This window comes from Cygnus olor, chromosome 11, assembly GCF_009769625.2.
Source record: "Cygnus olor isolate bCygOlo1 chromosome 11, bCygOlo1.pri.v2, whole genome shotgun sequence".
In the NCBI taxonomy this organism is placed as follows: domain Eukaryota; kingdom Metazoa; phylum Chordata; class Aves; order Anseriformes; family Anatidae; genus Cygnus; species Cygnus olor.
This window is the reverse complement of record NC_049179.1, coordinates 17,894,272-17,914,320: the sequence shown is the minus strand read 5'-3', so window position 1 is coordinate 17,914,320 and position 20,049 is coordinate 17,894,272. Positions and strand designations below refer to the sequence as shown.

At 42.0% G+C, this 20,049-nt stretch overlaps 1 protein-coding gene across 5 annotated transcripts in view; it reads left to right on the top strand.

Moving 5' to 3' along the window:
• IGF1R (insulin like growth factor 1 receptor) overlaps positions 1-20,049 on the top strand; it is a 180,621-nt gene that overhangs the window by 116,070 nt on the left and 44,502 nt on the right. For all 5 annotated transcript variants that reach the window (XM_040569639.1, XM_040569638.1, XM_040569643.1 and 2 more), the window contains 3 exons: positions 14,735-15,047; positions 17,479-17,624; positions 19,459-19,603. In XM_040569639.1, coding sequence (XP_040425573.1) covers positions 14,735-15,047; positions 17,479-17,624; positions 19,459-19,603 — 604 coding nt within the window. The remainder of the gene's footprint in view (positions 1-14,734; positions 15,048-17,478; positions 17,625-19,458; positions 19,604-20,049) is intronic.

Below are 20,049 nucleotides of genomic sequence, written 5' to 3'. Positions count from 1 at the left end.
AAAAGGGAGGCAGAAGGTTTGTCAAATGAACTGTTGGTTGAAAAGAACTTCCCAGGAACGGTCTGAATGGATTAAAAGTTTTCTTTGTGGAGAGGGACATGATGTGGGGAGGAGGGAGGAACTAGTCATTTTGGAGAGCCTCTTATAGCAGCTAATCCTCCAGCGCCAGTGTGGCCACCAGCAGATACTGCATCCTTTGGGATGATCTCTGAGGAGCTGCTTTACTTTCTGTCATCACTTTAACAAGCCATGGTGAGTAAATAAAGTGCATCAAACGAATCTGAGACATATTTAGGCTGAAGTACATATTAAGGGTAGTAGCTAAGCCAACCCTTTTACTTTTTCCCCATGTCATTTCTAATTCTTAAAAACAAACCATAAAAAACCCTTGAACTTCGTGCAAAAACCTGGTGCTCTGTAATTTGCAATTTAAATGATACTTCTCCATACTTGACTGCAGACAAAATCAGCTTTTCTGTTCCCATCCAATTTAATGCTTTTAATTTTGAAGGGGGGAAAAATCCTAGAATAATGATTATTTTTCCTCTTCTCCGTTTCTTGTTTCTTAGCCATCAACAAGCAGGATCTACCATAATTTGGTAGTTCCCTTTTGTTGTTTTTCATTGAAGGTTCAGACCTGCTAATTTGGATTTGCATGTTTTTTAATCAGTGTGTTTTTTAAATAATATTTGGAGGCTAATGTTTGTGTAATTATAGAAAACTTTTTTATAAATGTGTATGGAAGTTTATGTTCACATAACTGCAGAGGAGGCAAGGCCTTCAATGGCTGGAATAGAGACAGATCCGTTTGTTGCTTCATTTTGCAGTCATACACATTGGGAGAGCAATGTCATTTCTAATGATGGAATTGGAAAGCGTTTCTCATATTGAGTGTGCTCTGATGGCAGCGTTACATGGTCCCAGTATGGCTGGCCAAAACCAGTCCCTGAGCTCCTTTTATAGTCACAAGTATCTGGAACCGAGGTGACAGATAACTCTTTGTCACAGCATTTCTCAGCGTCAACACTAGATGCTGCTGGGGATGACACGATATTGGTAACTCTGGAATAGCCAGAAATACTTTGTTCTCAGTCCACTTTGTATAGTGTAAGTGTAGACCAGGAGAACTTGGTGACCTGCATGGCTGACAGGTTCAAAATATCAGTAAGTAGAAGGAAAACGATGCACTTTCGAATAGTAAAAAGACAGCACACCATGTGGACTCCTGAAAATGAGAACAGCAGTGCTTTCACCCATTTAACCTCTACAGCCAAATGTATCTGCAGTTACTGGCTCACGATGACCCATAGCTGGAGGAAAATGTAATTGTAATCTTGTTTACTGCAGCATCGCTGAGAAATTAAACTTAGAATTCATGAAATTAGCCTTTTCTCTATAGGTGTTTGTAGGTGTCCTATAAACCTAATACTTTCTAGGGCAAATGGAGTTGTGTGAAATCTTTACAGCCTGTCTGAAGTATCTGCATGAAATTATAAATTATTTTGTTGCTGAATTGCATAGTTTGTTTTGGGAAAGGTAAAATGTTGCTGCTTCTATGCCTCATACTAATCCTCTGCAAAATAAATGAAATGTACAGTGGAATTTTAACTTTAAAAGAGAGTTTTAAAAACTCTAGTAAGGGGTCAGTTAAATTGTAGAAGGATTTGTGTTTTAGTTGCTGCAACGTAGCCCTGTTTAATGGAGTGTGTACTGTGTGGAACCTGTGGGTTTTTTTTTTTTTTTTTTTAAATCAAAAGATAAGCTTTGCTGTATTTAGTTTTTCAGACCTCTTTTTCCTTAAAAAAGAAGTTTCTCCATAATTCTGATTTTTAAAAAAATCCATATTTAAATCACTCTAGGTGAGGTGAATTTTGGCTTCTTGGAATGAATTTAGATCGCTTTTCTTCTTGAAATGTAAGAAGAATTCTTAATAGATTTTTGGAGGTTTGTCTTGCGTTACAGATATGCACAGTCATGGAAAAGAAACCAGCAGCATTACTGTGTAGGTGGTGAGAAGCACAGATTGCCTTTACCTTTTGAATGTCTGACTCACCAGAGTTGTCTGTCAATCTTGACTGCTTTATTGTAAGGGGAAAAAAAAAGAAGTTGAATAAACTGGAAATAATTACTAAAGTAATGCTGATTGCGGGTGCGCAGAGCAGCTTTGCAGCCTACCTACAGCAGCGACAGCGATGCTGGGATGAAAGGGCAGGAGGGAAGAGGGGTGCTGCCCCTGGGTGCCTGTGCTGAGCTCCGGCTCGGGCAGCTCAGCGAGCCTGGGCCCTCCTTAGGCTGATGACTTCAGCCCCAGCGCTTGGTTTCGGGTTGGCTTAATTGTTTGCAAAACACGTTTGGGGGTTCTCCCCGTGCTGGTACTTGTTCTGAGCACATAGAAAATGCAAACAAACCAGACACTGAGCTCTGTGTGGGTTTATGGTGATGTTTCTTTACGAGTTCCTGTGTCTGGAAGTGTGATGTGTTAGGCTGCTCTGCTCAGCTATTAAAACAGCACTTGTTTGCACTTAACCAAAATACATTTTTGTTGACTTAGGCCATCTTTTGTTTTTGAAATCTAGTTCTGCTTTATACGATGATTTGGGTGATTTCTCTCTCTCTCAGCTAGGACAAATACAAAGGACAAATGTATTTTGCTGGAGGAAAACTTTAACAGTTCAGTTAGACATATTTGACCACACTGGCCGCTGCTTTCCTGGTGATACTTTTGGTTAGTAGGAATGGAGGCTTAATCTTTTAAGCACAGTCCAGATCTTACCACATTTTGGTGTGTGGAAAATGTAGATTCCCAGATAAATTATCCTGAACTTGAATATGGTCTGACTGCTCAACACTTTGGGGTTTTTGTGGAAATCACCTCAGTCTCCACGTGGAGGCTAGAACACGAAACAATTGCACAGAAAGAGAAATATTTCTTTGCTTCCTTTCCCCTTTGGTGCTGGGCAGGTAGTCTGTCTGCCTTCTCTTAGTGCTTGGTGTGGTGGCTACTGTTGGGAGCTCTCTATGACTGCAAAGCTGAATAGAAAGAGCTGTGGGTTTGTTGATTTTTATGGTTTGTTATAGCTCAAATAACTGTAATGAATCTAACTCCTTGAGAGTTGGACCCAAACTCAGCCACCAGAACCTATTTTGAATTTGAAAAATCTTGTCTTCTGTCTTTTGTCTGTAACTAGTGGGGGTTCCTCACAGATCAGTTTTAGGACCAGTTCTCTTCAGTGTTTTCATAAATGACTTGGATGCACAACTTGAAGGCATAATGAGTAAGTTTGCCAACATTAATAAATCGGGAGGAGCCATTGACCCCCTTGAGGGTAGAGAGGCCTTGCAGAGAGATCTTGACGAATTAGAGGGTTGGGCAATCACCGACTGCATGAAGTTTAACAAGAGTAAGTGCTGGGGCTACCCTGGGGGGGCGAGAGGCTGGGGAACAGTCCTGTGGAAAGGAATCTGGGGGTTCTGGTCAACAGCAAGTTGAAAATGAGTTAGCAGCGTGCCCTGGCAGCTGAAAGGGCCAGTTGTGTCATGGGGTGCATGAGGTATGGCATGGCTAGCTGGTTCAGGGAAGCGATTGCTCCACTTTGCCCTGGTGCGGCCTCACCATGAGTGGCACGTGCAGTTCGGGGCACCACAATGTAAGAAAGGCATAAAACTGTTAGGGGGTGTCCAAAGGAGGACTGCAAAGATGGTGAAGGGTCTAGAGGGCAAGACGTATGAGGAGTAGTTCAAGTCCCTTGATTTGTTCAGCCCAGAGCAGAGCAGGCTGAGGGGAGGCTTCATGGCGGCCTGCAGCTTCTTCATGAGGGGAGCGGAGGGGCAGGCGCTGAGCTCTGCTCTCTGGGGACAGCGACAGGACCTGAGGGAACGGCATGGAGCTGGGACAGGGGAGGGTCAGGAAAAGGTTCTGCACCCAGCAGGCCCTGGAATAGGCGCCCAGGGAAGTGGTCATGGCCCCAAGCCTGCTTGAGTTCAAGAGGTGTTTGGCCAACGTTCTCAGACAGGGTTTGATTTTTGGGTGGTCCTCTGTGGAGCCAGGAGTTGGACTCGGTGATCCTTGGGGGTCGCTTCCAACTCGAGGTACTCTATGATTCTGTGATTTGTATGAACATTTATTTATATCAGATATGCAATATAAATGTATATAATACATGATACAGATCTGCAAATCAGAAATAATTTCAATGCCCCACAGGTGCACAGCACGTGTTAAAAATCTGTGGATTCTGAGGTACTTTTAGCATGGTAAAGGCTGACAGTCCTCTCTAGGATTTCTGAACCAGTGAATTGGTTTTGGTTAAAAGATGATGATGATGATACATGGTTGCATGATTCTTTGACAGATCTTGAAACATCCGTATGGATTATATTCCTATGGATTGCGAGGGCCACCCAGCCCTCATTTCTATGAAATCTTTTTTTCTTACTGTACTGCATTTTGGTACCTGATTCAGTCTCTTCTCCTCCACCCCTCTGGGTTTTGGAGTGTGCCAGTGTTACTGCGCCTAGGGTAGTCTCTGGAGGATTTTGGATCAAGTTCTAGCTTTTGTTTCCTCCCACTTTTGAGAGGGCAGTGAACAGTCTGTTGGACTTCATGTCAGTGGTGTGGATTTGCTGGGTACTTGAGGTGTGTCTGTAACGTTGCGGGAGGCACTCAGCTGAGCGCCAAAGTGTTTCTGCTCGCAGTCAAACCAAGGCAGCAAGGTAAGTGTGCAGCTGCACGGGCCGGGCTGTGACTGGGTCTGTGCTGCAGATGATGTATCAGTAGCATTGATACACAATCCGGTGCCAGTTAGGCATGTAATTGCACAGAAATGGCCTCTAATACCAGTTTCAAGAAGAGCTGCCAAAACCACAGAGCTCAAGGCCTCTCCCTCTGAGTTCGGCCAATACTGGAACGAAACAGCCCCCAGTTTGTTCCTCCGGGACACAGGCCTGCCTTGTTAGGAAATCGGTGAAGTTTGGGAACCCACAATACCTCACATAGCTCTGTGTACAGTAACGGAGAGTGGAAATAGGGCCATAGGCATGAGCAACCAGACGAGTTATAAATATAGACTACTCTCTCAATTCCAGTTTCGTTAGTCATGGGAGGACAGTGAGAGTTTTATAAACTTATAAGGAATATACAAACAGTTCTGAATTTAAAATAACTCTGTATAATTTTTTTAGTGTGTGAAAAGAATATTCTTTTTTGAGACCATCCATGTAAGTATCTGCTATACGCAGTGTGTAAGGATCTGTGTATTTATATGTTCATGTGAATGTGACTTGAGACTACAAAAAAAGGTACAAGAGTGGAAAAGTGTAGCTCAGATGTGCCAAACTCTAGCTGAAACATAGTGGGAAGCAACGTGCTTCCCACTTTTTGCCAGTATCAAAAACATGAATTGTGCTGCTGCTGCTTCTTCTTCTTCTTTTTTTTTTTTTTTAAAATATATGTGTGTATTTATATATCTAAGCCTTCTCTGGCTTTATTGCAGCCAGGGCAGCATTGCTGAGCTGGCTTTGCTGCAGCCCAGAGTCCCTGTCACATACTGTGATACAGCTCACCTTGACTGTCCTTTGTATAAATAAATAAACAAAACTGTCTGGTAGTCCCTAATCTGATCACAAATCCTTACTGCAGGAAAGGATTTAGAAAGTCAGAGGCAATGTCATTTTTTTTCCAGTCATACGAGCAGGAATTCCTCAAAAGCATGTGCTTGTAAGTATGCACGGACAGCTCGTGCATCCAAGTATTAACTGTACTTGCCTACATGGACAGCAGTGGCTCGTGTATCCTTTGTTGTGAGTGTTTTACGTGTGTTTGCAGTTTCTGAGAGATAGCAGAGTAGAGCACAGTTTCCTCATTCAGTTTATTTTATAGGTGTGTTGGAAGAACTGATAACAGAGGATGTTTTTAAAGATAGTGAGCTAAGTGCAGCCTGGATGAGGTGTTGTCATGCTCTTAGGTTGGAAGAAAACACTGAGGAAGCCTGTATACTGTTCCCATCAGTGACCCAAAGGGAGGGGTGCTAGTTGTTTTTCTGAGTGTTTTCTAATTTCTAGTGTTTTAGAACTGCAGCAGTTCACTTCGGGCACGTCACAGCAGTGTCCAGCACCTCCTTGGATCTGGAACATCCCCACACTTCTCAAAGCACACACTGCTGCCAGGCTCAGCCCTTTTGTAGCAACAGGCTAGTAACCTTTGCAAAAGCCTTCACAGCTACTACGCAAGGGCAACAACAAAGTGTTGGGATTGTGTTCTGACACATCCATCCCGATCTGTAGATGTCACGCTTAAAGAGGTGGACTCTAGAATGACAGTTTTTTTGTGTTTTGTTTTTTTCCCCCTCTTCAGAAGGTGTTCACACATCAGTTTTGTGGGGTTTTTATCACTTCAAATGAGGAACTGAGCTTTGAGTGAAATACAAACACAAGGACTGTATTCGGTGGGGCTCAGCAGTGCTGCTGTGAAAGCTGTGGTTCACGTGTCTTGCACTTCTCTTCAGGGCGGGTCCTCTGGCCATTTATTGTCAGGGATGACAACATTAATAACCTGAGAGGCAACAGTTGCAGCAGTCTTCTTTGGAGATAGAACTATGTAGGACAGAGTTAAAAGTTCACATTCGGACAATTCAGGATGACTTACAAACTATGAAAGCGGTTTGCATCAAGTCTGAAAAGACGCTCAACATTTACCCTTTTAAGGTTAAATTACGAGACCGATTGATGCAGGATCTTCCAGTCTGCCTGTGGGTCCTGCGAAGTCTGGCACATTGTGTATTTTGTCTGTGTTGATAAAAGAGGAGAGATTTAGAATGAAAATTATTTCATGATTATTAACACCAAGAGAAGTGCTCACCCTTTGTTTGTTGTGGAACTCAAGAACACAGCCTTAATTTCCTGACAGATTTGCCTACACACTCTTGTATTTCACAAAGTTGCAAAGGCAATATTTTGTTTATAATTTTAAAGGCAATATTTTGTTTATCATTTTAAACATAATCGGTTTTAATACTGTTTGAAGTGGTGTGATCTCGGTAGAATGACTTCTCTTCCAGTGTGCAGATACCTTAAGTGATGATGCACTCGCAGACTTAAAGTCTGTAATTTAATACAGCTGTACTCAGGTGTCTTGGGCAACCTTCCGAATCATTGGTATTCTTGTGTCTTGTTTTGCACTTTGATTGTAGTAGTTCTCTTTTCTCAGATTCCTCAAATTTTGTCAGGTCTTAATCCTGTTCATACTGGCAAACAGGCTTTCCAGCAGGCCCTAAGCGATTCAAGCATTCTTTTTGGACTCTTTTTTTTCCTTTGAGTTCTAATCATTCCCAGTGAAATGGGTTTCATTATTTATTGTTAACACAGGTATCCTAGTTGTAGATGAGCAAAAACTTTCTAAATATTCTACCCTACTGTGTATTATGAACATTAGTTTATACTGAGGCCTTTTTTTCTGTTTTTTTAACAATTTTTTAACAATTACAGGATAACTAGCCTTCAACTGGAGCAGTGTTGATGTGTGCCCTTAAAACGAACATTATGTTTCATTGTTTATGCCGGAATGGTTAAGCCTGATGATGGGCTTAATGCATAAATGAGAAGGGCATTCCTGAAACGTAGCAGGAGTTGTATCTTTTGGAACATGTGACTTTTTCTGTCCAAGAATAAACTGCCATTATCCATCAGCATTAAGAGAACTACATAATTTAGGCCAGTGTGATAATGTTATCAAACTGTCTTCTTCCTTTAGAATAAATCTGGAATGTGAATAGTATTCTTCTCCAGCTGGGATTTTGCCAGGAGATGACTGACCAACACTCCTTGCTTGCAGTATATTAATTAAATCATGTAAAACTTATTGCCTTACACTTGCAGAATTTGGAAGGCAGGCAGATTAAATCTTACTTTAAGCAACAGCGGGGGGCGTAGGGGGGTAGGCATCACTGCCAATATATTACATTTAATCTTGATTGGAAAGAAAAATAACTTGATTCAGAGCTGTACTGTGGCAGCCCTTTTCTTTACGTTTTTGTTCAAGGAAGAGTTCAGGGATTTCGGTTGTCCCTCCAGAAGCATTAGCGAGTTTGTGCGGCGAGTGTTGCGTGATGGCAGCGGACTGGGAGCAGCTTGTGGTGGGGTGAGCCCCGCTTTCCTGCAGGCCGTGCTTCCATCCCCGGTGGCGTTTGAGTTATTGCTCTGATCTGCATTTGCTCAGTGGGAAATTTTGCTCTCTGTAGAAGAAATTTCTGTTTCTCGAACAGCGCAGCACTGATAATAAAATTTTCCCCAACCAATTTACTTACTTTGTGTCAAAGATAGAGTAAAACTGGCCCAGACGCCTAATAGCTGCTTGTGTATACGCCTCGGTTGTGTTTATGTACTGAATTCATAGTGGCGTGGAAAGGACAAAATGGACTTGTTTTTTTTCCTCTTTCGCTCAAGTGCCAGCTGCAATGATGCCAGTCTGAGTAGCGCTGGGCAACATAAACTGTTTTGAAAGAGAATGCAATTCGTGCTGCCTGTTTTTGTCAATAAGCCGTGTTTATTTGCACCTTCCTGGTCACTAGTATTACGCACTTCGGAGCAAATGGAGTAACTGTACTATATATTGGTTCCTGTTTACTGTGGTCTAAGGTAGTTGTTTTCACTCGGCGTTTCCCTTTGCTCTAATTTCTGTGAGGTGTGAGTAGCTGTAACACCATGGGAGCTTTTAACAGGGCTGACTGCTCCACTTGCAGAAAACGTGAAGGGATGGTAGTTTTTGCGGTGCCAAGCAGTGTCCCTGAGTCCTCTAGTCGCTCTAAGTAGAAAATATTTAGCACACATCATTATTTATCACAACTGGGAAGCCTGGAAGCTGTTTTGAGGCAACTTCTAGGGTGAAGAATGCATGATAGATAGCAGAAAGGTAGGGAGGGGCCCCTCAAACTCCAGCATATCCAACTGAAATGTGCTTTGCATTATGTGCTCCATTGTTTTTAATGGGCTGTCGTGTTCTTTTCAGCTGGGAAGGAGAGCAGCAGATATGTTGTGCTGGGAGGGGGTTACAAACCATGCCATGGGCCTCTGGTTCCTCGAGGGTGTGCTTTCCTGATCCCTGTGCTAGCCTAAACTGTTCTGTTTACTAAAACTATTCCAAGGGAGGGAGAACTGTAAAGTTGATGCAAAAAAAAATGACAGAACTGTCAGGCATTGAATGCTTCACCACAACAATGCGTTCTAGCAAAGCGTTCATTACAGTGAATAATCAATGTCCTCTTTTCTTCATGCCTCGCCTCATCTGGTGGCCTCCCAAGAGTTTCCAGGTGCTGGGTGGTGCTGGGCTGCCTTCTTCTCGCCTGTCCCCACTGCTTCTTCCTCCTCCTTCACAGTTGCTTCCAGCAGATCCAGCAGCAGTTGTATCCAGCTAACGTCCAACCGGGTACTATGCAGGCTTGTAGTGTGCTATTGGTTTTTGGCCACAAAATCCCAAGGAAGGGGATTTAAGAGTAGATTCGTCACCAGTGTTTTGTATGCTCAAAGGCCGAGCTGTTGGAGGGCTGATTTCAGGTTGGGCAAATCCTTTGAGCCATGGCTGCACTGAGGTTCTGGATGCTTCATTGCACCAAGCCTTCCACTTCGGGGATGCGGTGTGTGGCATCTGTGACAAACTGAAATACTGAGGAGCAGGAGGCCAAAAAGCTTTGTGTGGAAACCAACCAGATGTAGTTGAACTTCAGCTGGATATGTGCAGGGGGAAGAAAATAATTCACAGAACAACTTCAGACTGATTTCAAGATCCACATAGAAATGGGCTGGTAACAAGAAGGGTGTAAACAGGGAAACATGGCTCTAGTGAAATGATCTCAAGTCCGACACAGCGTGCAGGCTGTAGGCTTAATGTCATTGTCTTGCCTCTTGGTATAAGTTTGTGTAGACCGAGCCATACATTTTATTGATGGGCATGATTGTATGCCTACTGGAAGATTACAGGGAAAGAAACCGATCAGTTTCAATTCATAGTATCAGTGCTGTGTTAAAGTGAACCTTTAAATGAGATCTGCTAGGTAATTTCAAAATATGCCACATCTTCTGTCTTAACTGCAGGAAAGTAAGGAAGCTCTTTGATATGGTAGTGTGGGCTTTTGTTTTTTGTTTCCCCTTCAGGATTTTTGCCAAAGATGAGATACCAGTTTTAAGACTGAAGGAGAAAACCGGGGAAAAAAATACACCATTGTTAATGTGTCACTAATTCCTGTTTCTATAGCAGTATGAAGGTTTTGCACAAGTGATCAAAATAAGCGGCTTCTTCAGTTCTTTGGAGATGACTTGTACCCATATTTCTGTGATCGGAACACGTTACTGCATGTATTTAATACGTGTTTTTCCTTATTGCAACCTTTATTCTGTAGTTATTTAATTCCAGGCCTGGCCATGAATCACTGGAACTGGATTTTCTGAGTAATGTCTCTCCGGTCTCTCCATTCTTACGGTATACTGGGCAAAAGAAGTCAGGTCTTGTATAGGCTGCTTGAGCGTTAGAAGTCAGCTGTTTGAAAGTCTGTACCAAAGTTTAGACCATTAAAACGCAGTATTTTAAAAAATCTGTCATGTAGAGGGATTAACATTCCGAAAATGACCGTTTTTTCTGTCTTTGTGGATAAATTTAGACAGCTAATTTTTTCAGTAGTTGGCTCGGAGAAAATGCTCCCTTCCTCCTCTGGTTTCTGCTCAAAGCTAGGCTTTTCTCCTTGTCTTTCAGAAACGGCATTTTATGCGAAAGATGCTCTAAAAAAGAAGAAAAAGAAATATATTAAAAAAGGAAGGATTGAATATCGTTTTACAAGGAGAGAAAGAATCTTTAAAAAAAAAAAAATATTTATCCCACACTTGGCAACCTTCTGCTTGCCCGCATGTGACTGGCCCGGTGCCATCCTTGGCAGAGGCAGATGCCTCGGCCTGCCAGAAGTCTTCCTCTTCTGGCTGCACTCTCCCTCCCTGTGACTGATTGTTTGTTCACCTGATTTTTCCGTTTCAGCGTTGCTGAAGTCATGGCGTCTTGGAGATAAGAACACTTTGTCTGTCCAAACTGTACAATAGCCGTGATGTCAACGCGGAGTGCTTTCAGAGAGCTCGAGCTCTGTGCACACTTCAAACAGCGCTGAGATATTAAATGTCAGAAAAACTTACTATCACCTCCTTAGTGTTAGAGTGTTCCAAAAGGAACTGCCGTAAATACAAAGAGATGATTTGTTCCTTGCTTTTGGAGAATTGAGTTTGAGGGTTTCTCAAGCTTGCTTTGTGTTTGCAATTTTGGTTTAGCATCTTGGGGATTTTAATTGAGAATGATGAGTCTCTGAGTCAGCTTCTCTTGGAAGTCTTTTTGCTCGTTTGTAAGATCGTTGCATTTAGTTTTAAATCTCTCTTCTGTGTGGCAGGTCTGCATCTGAGCTGCTCAGTAAGCAGGTATCTTGAAATATTTTGCATTTTTTATGAGTGATTATAGTATCTTAATAGTATTTGGAAAATCTCCTGAATTTTGTTGACAAGGAAAACTTTTTATGTGAAGAAATCAGAGGGAAGGTGAAGCACAGAAGGTCAAAGACACTACTGCCGTTACTTTTGCTCCAGTAAATTTGATTTGTGGCTAGTGTATTCTTGTCATGTCATTCTTTGAACAGCTGACGATTGTTCAGTACTTTCACTCCCCAAACGTAAATAATTAGACTCTCTGCTCTGGTCAAGCCTCCATCTCTTTAGTAAGATCATGAAGCTGCGTAAGGGTCTGCTCTTCTCTAGGTCTTGCTTTGACTTCCTTCTTTCATGGCTGCACTCCAAGGTCTCTGAAATTTTCCATTATCTCGGTAGCTCCACGTGATGACAATTAAGTATTTCTTGTCCTTGTGGTTGTCAGCAAGGATTTTTCTTCTCCCCCCCCCCCCCCCCCCCCCCCCTTGTATACAGTCATCAGCCTTCATGATTCAAGGCACTATTGTACCTAGCTTGTGAATTCCATTCCGAAATGTCAGCCCACCCTTTGCTTATGTTTGTCTCTAATGTTCTTGCAGACTAAAGTCAACAAGTATTCAAGCGTAATTCAGTGTTTTTTGTTTTTTTTTTTTTTTTTTTCAGAAGTGTTTTGGAACCTGCATTTGAAATGTTTGGGTACAGATGTAGCAGCCCAAGGAACACGATTTGCGTGGGTGGGGGAGAAGGATGGATGGGGCTGGGTTGTAAGATCCGCTGCTGTTATTTAGTAAGGCTTTTTAACAGGGGTAACTTGGGGAGCTGGCACTTAAGGCAGATAAGAGTTTTTGTTGTTCGTAACGTATCTTACACACCCAAGTTCTTGTTATGGCTCTTCAAAGAAACAGGATACCCGTATTGTCTCCAGGCTGAATGCTTTGCCAACGTTAGCAAGAACGGGACTGAGAGAAAAATGAGGTTGCTGAGCTTTTAAAAAATTATCTTTAAAATGTTTTCAAGAGTTCTTGTTAAAATGGCTGTGATTAAAATATTACTGTAGTTTGGAAAATCTATTTCACTGATTACCTTTTTCATATGAACTTGTATATCCTTCTTTGCTGCAATTTATATTTCTGCAGACGACAGTCAGCAGATTTATGAAGAGATGCAGGGAATCCTATTTATATACCAGACTATTCATGAGTTGCAGAGGCATTAAAGCAATATGAAAGTGTTTCCCAAGAATGAAATAAACTCGCTCTTTTCCTACTACATTCATCTGAACACTTAATGCAGCAGCCTTTGTTTTTAGTGAATGTCTGTCCAGATGAAAACAAAAATCATGTAGAGCTTCTCAATAAATCTGGTAATGAACTTTGTGGAGGCATGGGGGTGTGTGTTTTTTCTTAGTAGGGCTTTGAACTGGAAATGTAGATACCACACTAAATCTGAGTTCTGGCACCCACTCAGAACAGCAGTCCATCTGCTAGCAAGACACGCTGCTTTTTTTTTCTCTTAAATCCCTTAGTAGTTGGCAATGGGAGTAGTACTGCGTACCTTAATGGGCCTGACTGAGGTGGCAGCTGGGCATACTTTCCTGCTTTTACACTGGTGCAAGTGACCATCAGTAAAAGACTTTGCACCTGTAGCCTTATTTGTTTTTGGTTGGGATGTGGTAGGTATAATTTTTTCTTCTTAAAGAAGAAAAAAAAATCCAGCATACTTAACGCTGTGCATTATTTAGCAGTAATTTCCTCCTCATTGCTACTCTGGGTTTTACAAGTAACTGGCTCTGCAGAAATCATCTCAGTTTGGCCTCTTTTAGTGCATGCAGTGTTTGTGCTGCCTGCGCTGGTGTCTGCCAGAGCATCGTTAGTAGGATGCACAGCAGCCACCTCCTTGCTCTGTTCCCTTGCTCTCACATCTCCCTTCTCCTTTTCTGCCCCAAAAAGCAAACAGGCAGCTGCGGAGCAGCGGGGGCAGCAGACATGCAGCTGGGTTGCAATGGCAGTACAAGAAAGCTGCGGGGTGAAGCAGTGTCTTGCATGAATTTAATGAAACTTCCTCTAAAATGCTACTGCTTTGCTGCTTCTCAGGTTTGTGAGGGTCAGAAAGGAGAAATCACAGTGCAGAACTTCTGTGGAATTGTTAATGTTCCTTAAAACCTTGTCTCTCCCTGCAGGCTGGGCTCTTGTTGCTTCCGTGTTCGTTTTGGGACAGGGACTTCTTTGCTGGTTGTGTGCTTTTTGCTCAGATAGTTCAGTTTCAATGTCTTGTGGTGCTTTGCTTGGATCGCGTTGGAGTTGTACTACTGAAATTTTGTTTTACGTTGTTATTATTGGTCCTGTTTTTTAGTGAAGTTAGAAAGTAGAAAACAGTCACTTAATGCAAACCAGATTTCCTATCTGTGTTTGTTTACAGAGCCTCTGGCACACCACTCGGATGGCTAAAAGGCCATACAACGCTGTAATCAAAATGTTGTTGTTACATAAATATAATGCTGCCACTTCGTTTGATGCAACAATAGTGAGATTGTCTGGTGGCGACTCTGCTCTTTGTTCGTTTCTTCCAAGCCAGAAGGCTTTCATGTAAAATGAATGTCCCAATAAATTTGCACCCCATTTTTTTCCTCCCTTACATATTTTGTTCTCTGAACCTGGAATTTGGGGGTAAGGCAGAGTTCTGTTACGCTCTTCAGGGGAAAAAAGCAGCTCCCTGATTGCACAGTATTTGATGTGTACCATCTGTACTTTATTAAACCTCATTTTGCATACATAAGCAACATTGGGATGCTACATTGGGGTCAACCTAACCATGTGTGCTGCAGTATAGCAATGCTTTATTGTACAAGTGTAATTAAGTTGTTTAAAGGAAGCTTGTTTTCTTGCCAGTAAAAGGCCAATTTGAAGTACAAATGGGAAAGACGAGAAATGCTTAGAAAGACAATAAGTCAGCACTTCAAAAAAAAAAAAACACAACATAATATTGGGCCTGTGGAATGGGTTACAGTACTTGGTTGTTTCCATTGTCCTTATTATCTTGCTTTCAAAAAAATTATTTTTTACATTGGCTCGTGTTATAAATTTGATCTGAGAAAAAGATATGTTCAGGCAGCTGAAACTGGGGAAAAAAAAAAAAAGTTTGTCAATTTTACAGGAATTGGTTCTTTTGCAGAGCTGCTCTAGAGCCCAGGGAATGATAGCGCAGATTTGTACAGATCAGGGCTTTTCTTTAATACCACTCCCTGTGTTTAACAGCTCTTACTCACGCTACCTTGCCTTCTGTCTTGCAGTGTGCCCCAGCTCATGTGGCAAGCGAGCCTGTACAGACCAAAATGAGTGTTGCCATCCCGAGTGCTTGGGGAGCTGCACAGCGCCTGACAACAACACCGCTTGCGTGGCCTGCCGCAATTACTACTATGAAGGAGTCTGCATGCCCACCTGCCCTCCCAACACCTACAAATTCGAGGGCTGGCGCTGCGTGACTAAGGAGTTCTGCTCCAAAGTCCCTGCCACCGAGACAAGTGAATATGAGAGGTTTGTGATTCACAATGATGAGTGCATGGCAGAGTGCCCCTCTGGATTCATACGCAACGGGAGCCAAAGGTAATGCAGCTTCTGGAAATCCGTCAGTTAGCATGCTTGTTTGTTTTTTTCCCCCCTCTATTCTGCAGCAGCCTGGTGATGCAAATTGTATTTAGTAGAAGATACGATTGGAAATTGCATGGCTTCCCGGTAAAGGCTTGCTTAGACACCATTTAAAGGTCTGATTGTGTGTGGTCCTATGTATTGTCAGTTCCTACTAATTCTTCTGAAGGACTTGAGAAGATCAGATCAATACAATGCAGTCTTTAAGTAGACAGTTTAAAAAAAAAAAAAAAAAAAAGGCAAGTCAAGGAAGACAGGAGTGGTGACCAGCCGATGATCATTATCACATACAGAGCAAACCGTGGGAGTCACCTTGCTTCACATACTATTTGCTTTATCTGTACTTGCGTTTTAGGCACACATGTTCCTTAGTATATTTATTTCTATTTCTCTTTTTTTCACTGTTTCCAGAAGATAACAATGGTGTTTTAACACCAGTGGTTAAGCAAACAGCCCCAGCTGCCTGCTGACCCTTGGAAGCTATAGACCTCAATGAGTAAGGGAAAGTCAGGGTGCTAAAATTCTTAGTGCTTCAGTACTATGCTAAAAAGATACCTTCAAGATCTGAGATGTTGGGCTTTTTGGAGAGTGGTTGTGATAATTCCTGCACTAGCTATGTGTCTATGCCATTCATCCACTCATTCAAGTACCAAGGCAGTCTCCGGTTTACATTTGGATGTAAGCAACTTAACACCGTGTTTGCTCAAATCCCAATATTCGCCTGAGAAATCTTTCACTTATCTACCTGAGGTTGCAGTACGAGCTGTTTGAAGCGCTTACACTGAAGTGCACGGCCATCCTATCTTATCTCAGTGTTGTGCTCAGCTGCAGAGATTGAAAGGAGCTGTAACCCAAGGCCAGTGAGCGTTTTGTTCCCCAGAGGTGGTGTTAACAAATAGTTGCAAATGGAAAGCATTTCCAGCATTCTTTGTACATGTAGCTGAATGCCTCTTGCTTGTGTCTGCAGCTTTTAGTGGTTTGTGGCATGTTACAGTGCAGGATTTTGAAACAGGATCTTACTACTAAGACAAGGAAGCTTCTTTCTTTTATTGTTTGTGCATGAAAAACTGTTGTTATCAATTTACATGTTTCTTTAAGCCTTAGAAGAGAGTGGTTTCAAATTATTTTAAATATAATAAATAGTGAGTCCATGTTCATCAGTGTTGGCATCAGAAACTTTTGTCTTTGGAGCTGGGTTTGATTTTTCTTTCATTTTTCCTGTCTAAAGCAATAATATAGAGTAAGTGATAATGAAATATTTATTCTAGGACTTTCATTTGTAAGATAAAAACAAGCTTGAATCAGGAAAGACATTTACCAGAAGGAGTGATCAGAGGGCACATTTTGTCCACACATGAAGTGTTTAACTTTGAGAAGAGTATGTCACCAGTGTAACAGTCTTTAAAAAGCTGTTCTAGCCAAAGGCTAGGCTAGCCCGAGTTCTTGCTCCTTGAGTTTGGTCTTTAAGAAGTGCTTATGAATGTCTGTAAGTAAAAGAAGTGGCACAAGTAAGCCTGACAATTGGATTTCTTTGAGTTAGGGGCTGTACCTGTCTTCATGTTTTCTAGTCATTGGTGGACCTGTTCTTTCTTAATCTGTGTAATCCATTTTGGATCTGTTTAGGCTTCTTGTCTGCCTCTCCCAATTCTTGTTGCAGTGAGTTACACAAATTAGTTTTGCCTCGCATGAAGATGCATCCCTTTGTTTGTTTAAACTTGCTGCTTTAATACTTCTTATGTTATGAGAAATAGTGACTAATTGGCTGCTCACTTTCTCCACATCACTCAGGACTGTATGCTCCTGCAGTTGTCTTTTCCAGGTTACAACAGCCAGGAGCATGGAATTTGCTAGCACTGATCTTGAAATGTTGATTTAAGGACACAGAGCCAGAAAATTTCTTAAAATCTGTAACAGTACTTGCATATCTCTGGTTCCTAGCTGGCCTGGTTTTGGAGGTAGATCCAGAATTAGCACCAGACTTCACCAGCACTCAGCGCTGTCTGTGTGAATTAGAAGGGTGGCCTTTCTCGTTGTAATTGGAGTAAATGCAGTGGCACTGTTTGTTGGTTTTTGTTTGTTTGTTTGTTTGTTTTAATATCCTGAAGTACCTTTTGCTCAGAAGGATAACAAAGCCTTTTAGAAAGTGGTAGACAGCAGGTACGGGTCCACTTTGCTGTAAACAGGAGGTATAAATGTTCCAGCCTCTCTGGAGTCCCACAGGTGTGTTACACTTACCTGCAGGCCGCTGCAGAAGTACAGTGACTTTCGTTCTAGCTTGAAGTATTTCCTTAAACTTCAGATGGAACTGTTTTTCAAAACTGAATTCAGAGCAGTCTGAGGACTCAGAGCTGCATATACTTATTTTCAGTCTCCTTTTCTTTCCTAACAGTATGTTCTGCAGTCCTTGTGAAGGGCCATGCCCCAAAATTTGTGAGGACGGGAAAACGAAGACCATTGACTCTGTCACATCAGCACAAATGTTGCAGGGATGCACAATTCTCAAGGGGAATTTGCTGATTAACATCCGTCGTGGAAGTAAGTGATTGCCCTTTATGAAGCAGGTTCATATTTGTCTTTATGAACCTCTGATAAGATGGCTTTTAATATTTTCCTTTTGTCAGCATAACGATAGGAACATTAAAAACTCTGAACTCTTTGCTTTCCATCCAATAGCAGTGCTCCTGTTTGGTTTGGCCTATTGTAGCACCATTCTCCAACGTGCTAATGGAATAGGTAGTCGACTACCAACTATGAAGTAGGGAAAGCTGGTATTTTTTTTAAATTATTATTATTATTATTTTTGGAAAGGCAGAGAGCTAGGATTAGGCAGGAGGATGAGCAATAGTCCCCAAGGAATAATAAAGGCCTGAGAAGGTGGAAAAGTGGAAAAGCCTTGCATCTGGGTAAGTAAACAAGAGTTCTCTGCAAGTAGGGCATGGCCCTGTGAGACAGGGAATAGCCTCAGTTTGTAAAGCAAGGTGTGGTGTCTTGCTAAAACATGTAATCAACAGCTCTGAAAACTCGTATGGAGCCTAGCACGGCGCCTCTGGATGGTTGTTGTTGGTGAGCTGGCCACCTGGGCTGCGTGTCCTGAACAAGCTCGGATTCAATTTTTCAGGTGATTCATCAGCAAGGGAAGTGTTGACAGCTGATGAGTTTTAAAAACAAATCAGAAGAAAAACCAAACCAACACAAAAAATGTGAAAAACACTGTTAGTTTTTGTTGGAAACGTATCTCCCTGTGGAAGGTGCTTTTTGGTTTCATGAATATGGTTGAAAGACTCAGGTATACATGATTCCCTTCCTCTTGCTGAATAAAAACCGTGGTTTAGAAACAGCAGTGTGTGGATTATTTCACTCGTGGTCCCACTGCTGCTAGTGAATCCTTCACTATGAGAGATTTTCAAGTTAGCTGGAGCAAGGTGGGAGAGGAGAGTTATTTAAGTATTATCTAAGAGTGCTGAAGAGCATCTACTTCGTCCCAGCCCATTTGGTGTAGGAACCAGTCATTGGTATTTGAACTTCCCAGCGAAGTGGTAAGATCTCAATTTATGGTAGCAGACACACCCCACAGCAGCATCTCCCATCCCGAATGCTTCTTAAAAACATCCCCTTACAACTGCAGCGTAACTCAGCAGCATGATGACAGCAGGCAAGGACTGCAAGCCTTGAGCCTGGTGAAGGACATGGTGTAGCAGACCTAGGAAAGAAAGGACAGTACAGGTCCTGGGGAGAGGGCAGTACTGCAGAGTGGAGCTTGCTCTGAAGAGGTTTTAACAACTTATTAGAGAAAATCACCTTCAGCATGCTGCATGGAACATGTTCCATGGCATGAGGACATCCTCATGATTTTGTGTTTGTTTCATAGAGTTCCCAGTTTTGTAGCCAAAGTTTTCTAGGTTACTGAAATAAGTGCTTTATGCCACCCTGGAGACCAGTAGCTTACCTCTCGGTCTTTATGTTCAGTCTTACTTTCCATTTTCCATTGGAGCATTCTGTCTGAGTCTTGCTCTGGAGCTGAAGAGCAATTCCAGTCGTATGGATGTGTACATTTACACCAGGGTCTTTTCTGCCCTGCCAGAATGCTGGCTCAGTACTTGCTGCTGGCTTCAGAGCACAATATTCATGGGAAAAAACAGGTATACTGATACAAACAGGTCAGAGTGGTTTTCCGGTGTTGCTTTGTCTTTCTTTTGTCCTTTCAGCAGTCTGTCTGCACAGGTAACTGCTACTGTAGGAGGAATACTACTACTCTTGTTTGCGTTGGTTGCTTTTGAAAATATTTTCTTTTACTGAACTGATAGTTAAGTAGAATACTGTTTAAAGCTATGAATTCTGGAATAATAAAGCTACATTTTTCTTAATATAGATAACATCGCTTCAGAACTGGAGAATTTTATGGGTCTGATTGAGACAGTAACAGGGTACGTGAAGATTCGCCATTCCCATGCATTAGTCTCCCTGTCTTTCTTGAAGAACCTGCGGTATATTCTGGGAGAGGAACAAGTGGACGGGTAAGTGTTCAGATATTTGTAGATGCAATTTTGTTTCAGCAGAAAGCCACAGACTAAGTCTCCTAATGAACATTCATGTACCATTTATAGACTCTTCTCTTCCACTAATAAGCAATGTTTTTCTCCCAGTGAACACCATTGCACAGCTTTTGCTTGTTTGGATTACTATCCAAACCAGCATATTAAAATGAGCATATTAGGAGTACTTTCATGATAACTTTGCTGTTGCTTTTCACTTTAGCGAGCACCTTTCCTAGGGAGATTCTTCACATTGATCAAGAGTTTCCTTTTGTTCTTTTTTTTTTGCTCTATTTCATTGAGAAAGGAGCAGCTTCAGAAACAATTGAATTTCTTCACAATTTGTTACTGTTGGCTTTTAGCAGAGTTTTATGGAGAATGTCAGCCAAAAGGAGATCTGAACTTCACTAACCAGGGTGTGCAATTGG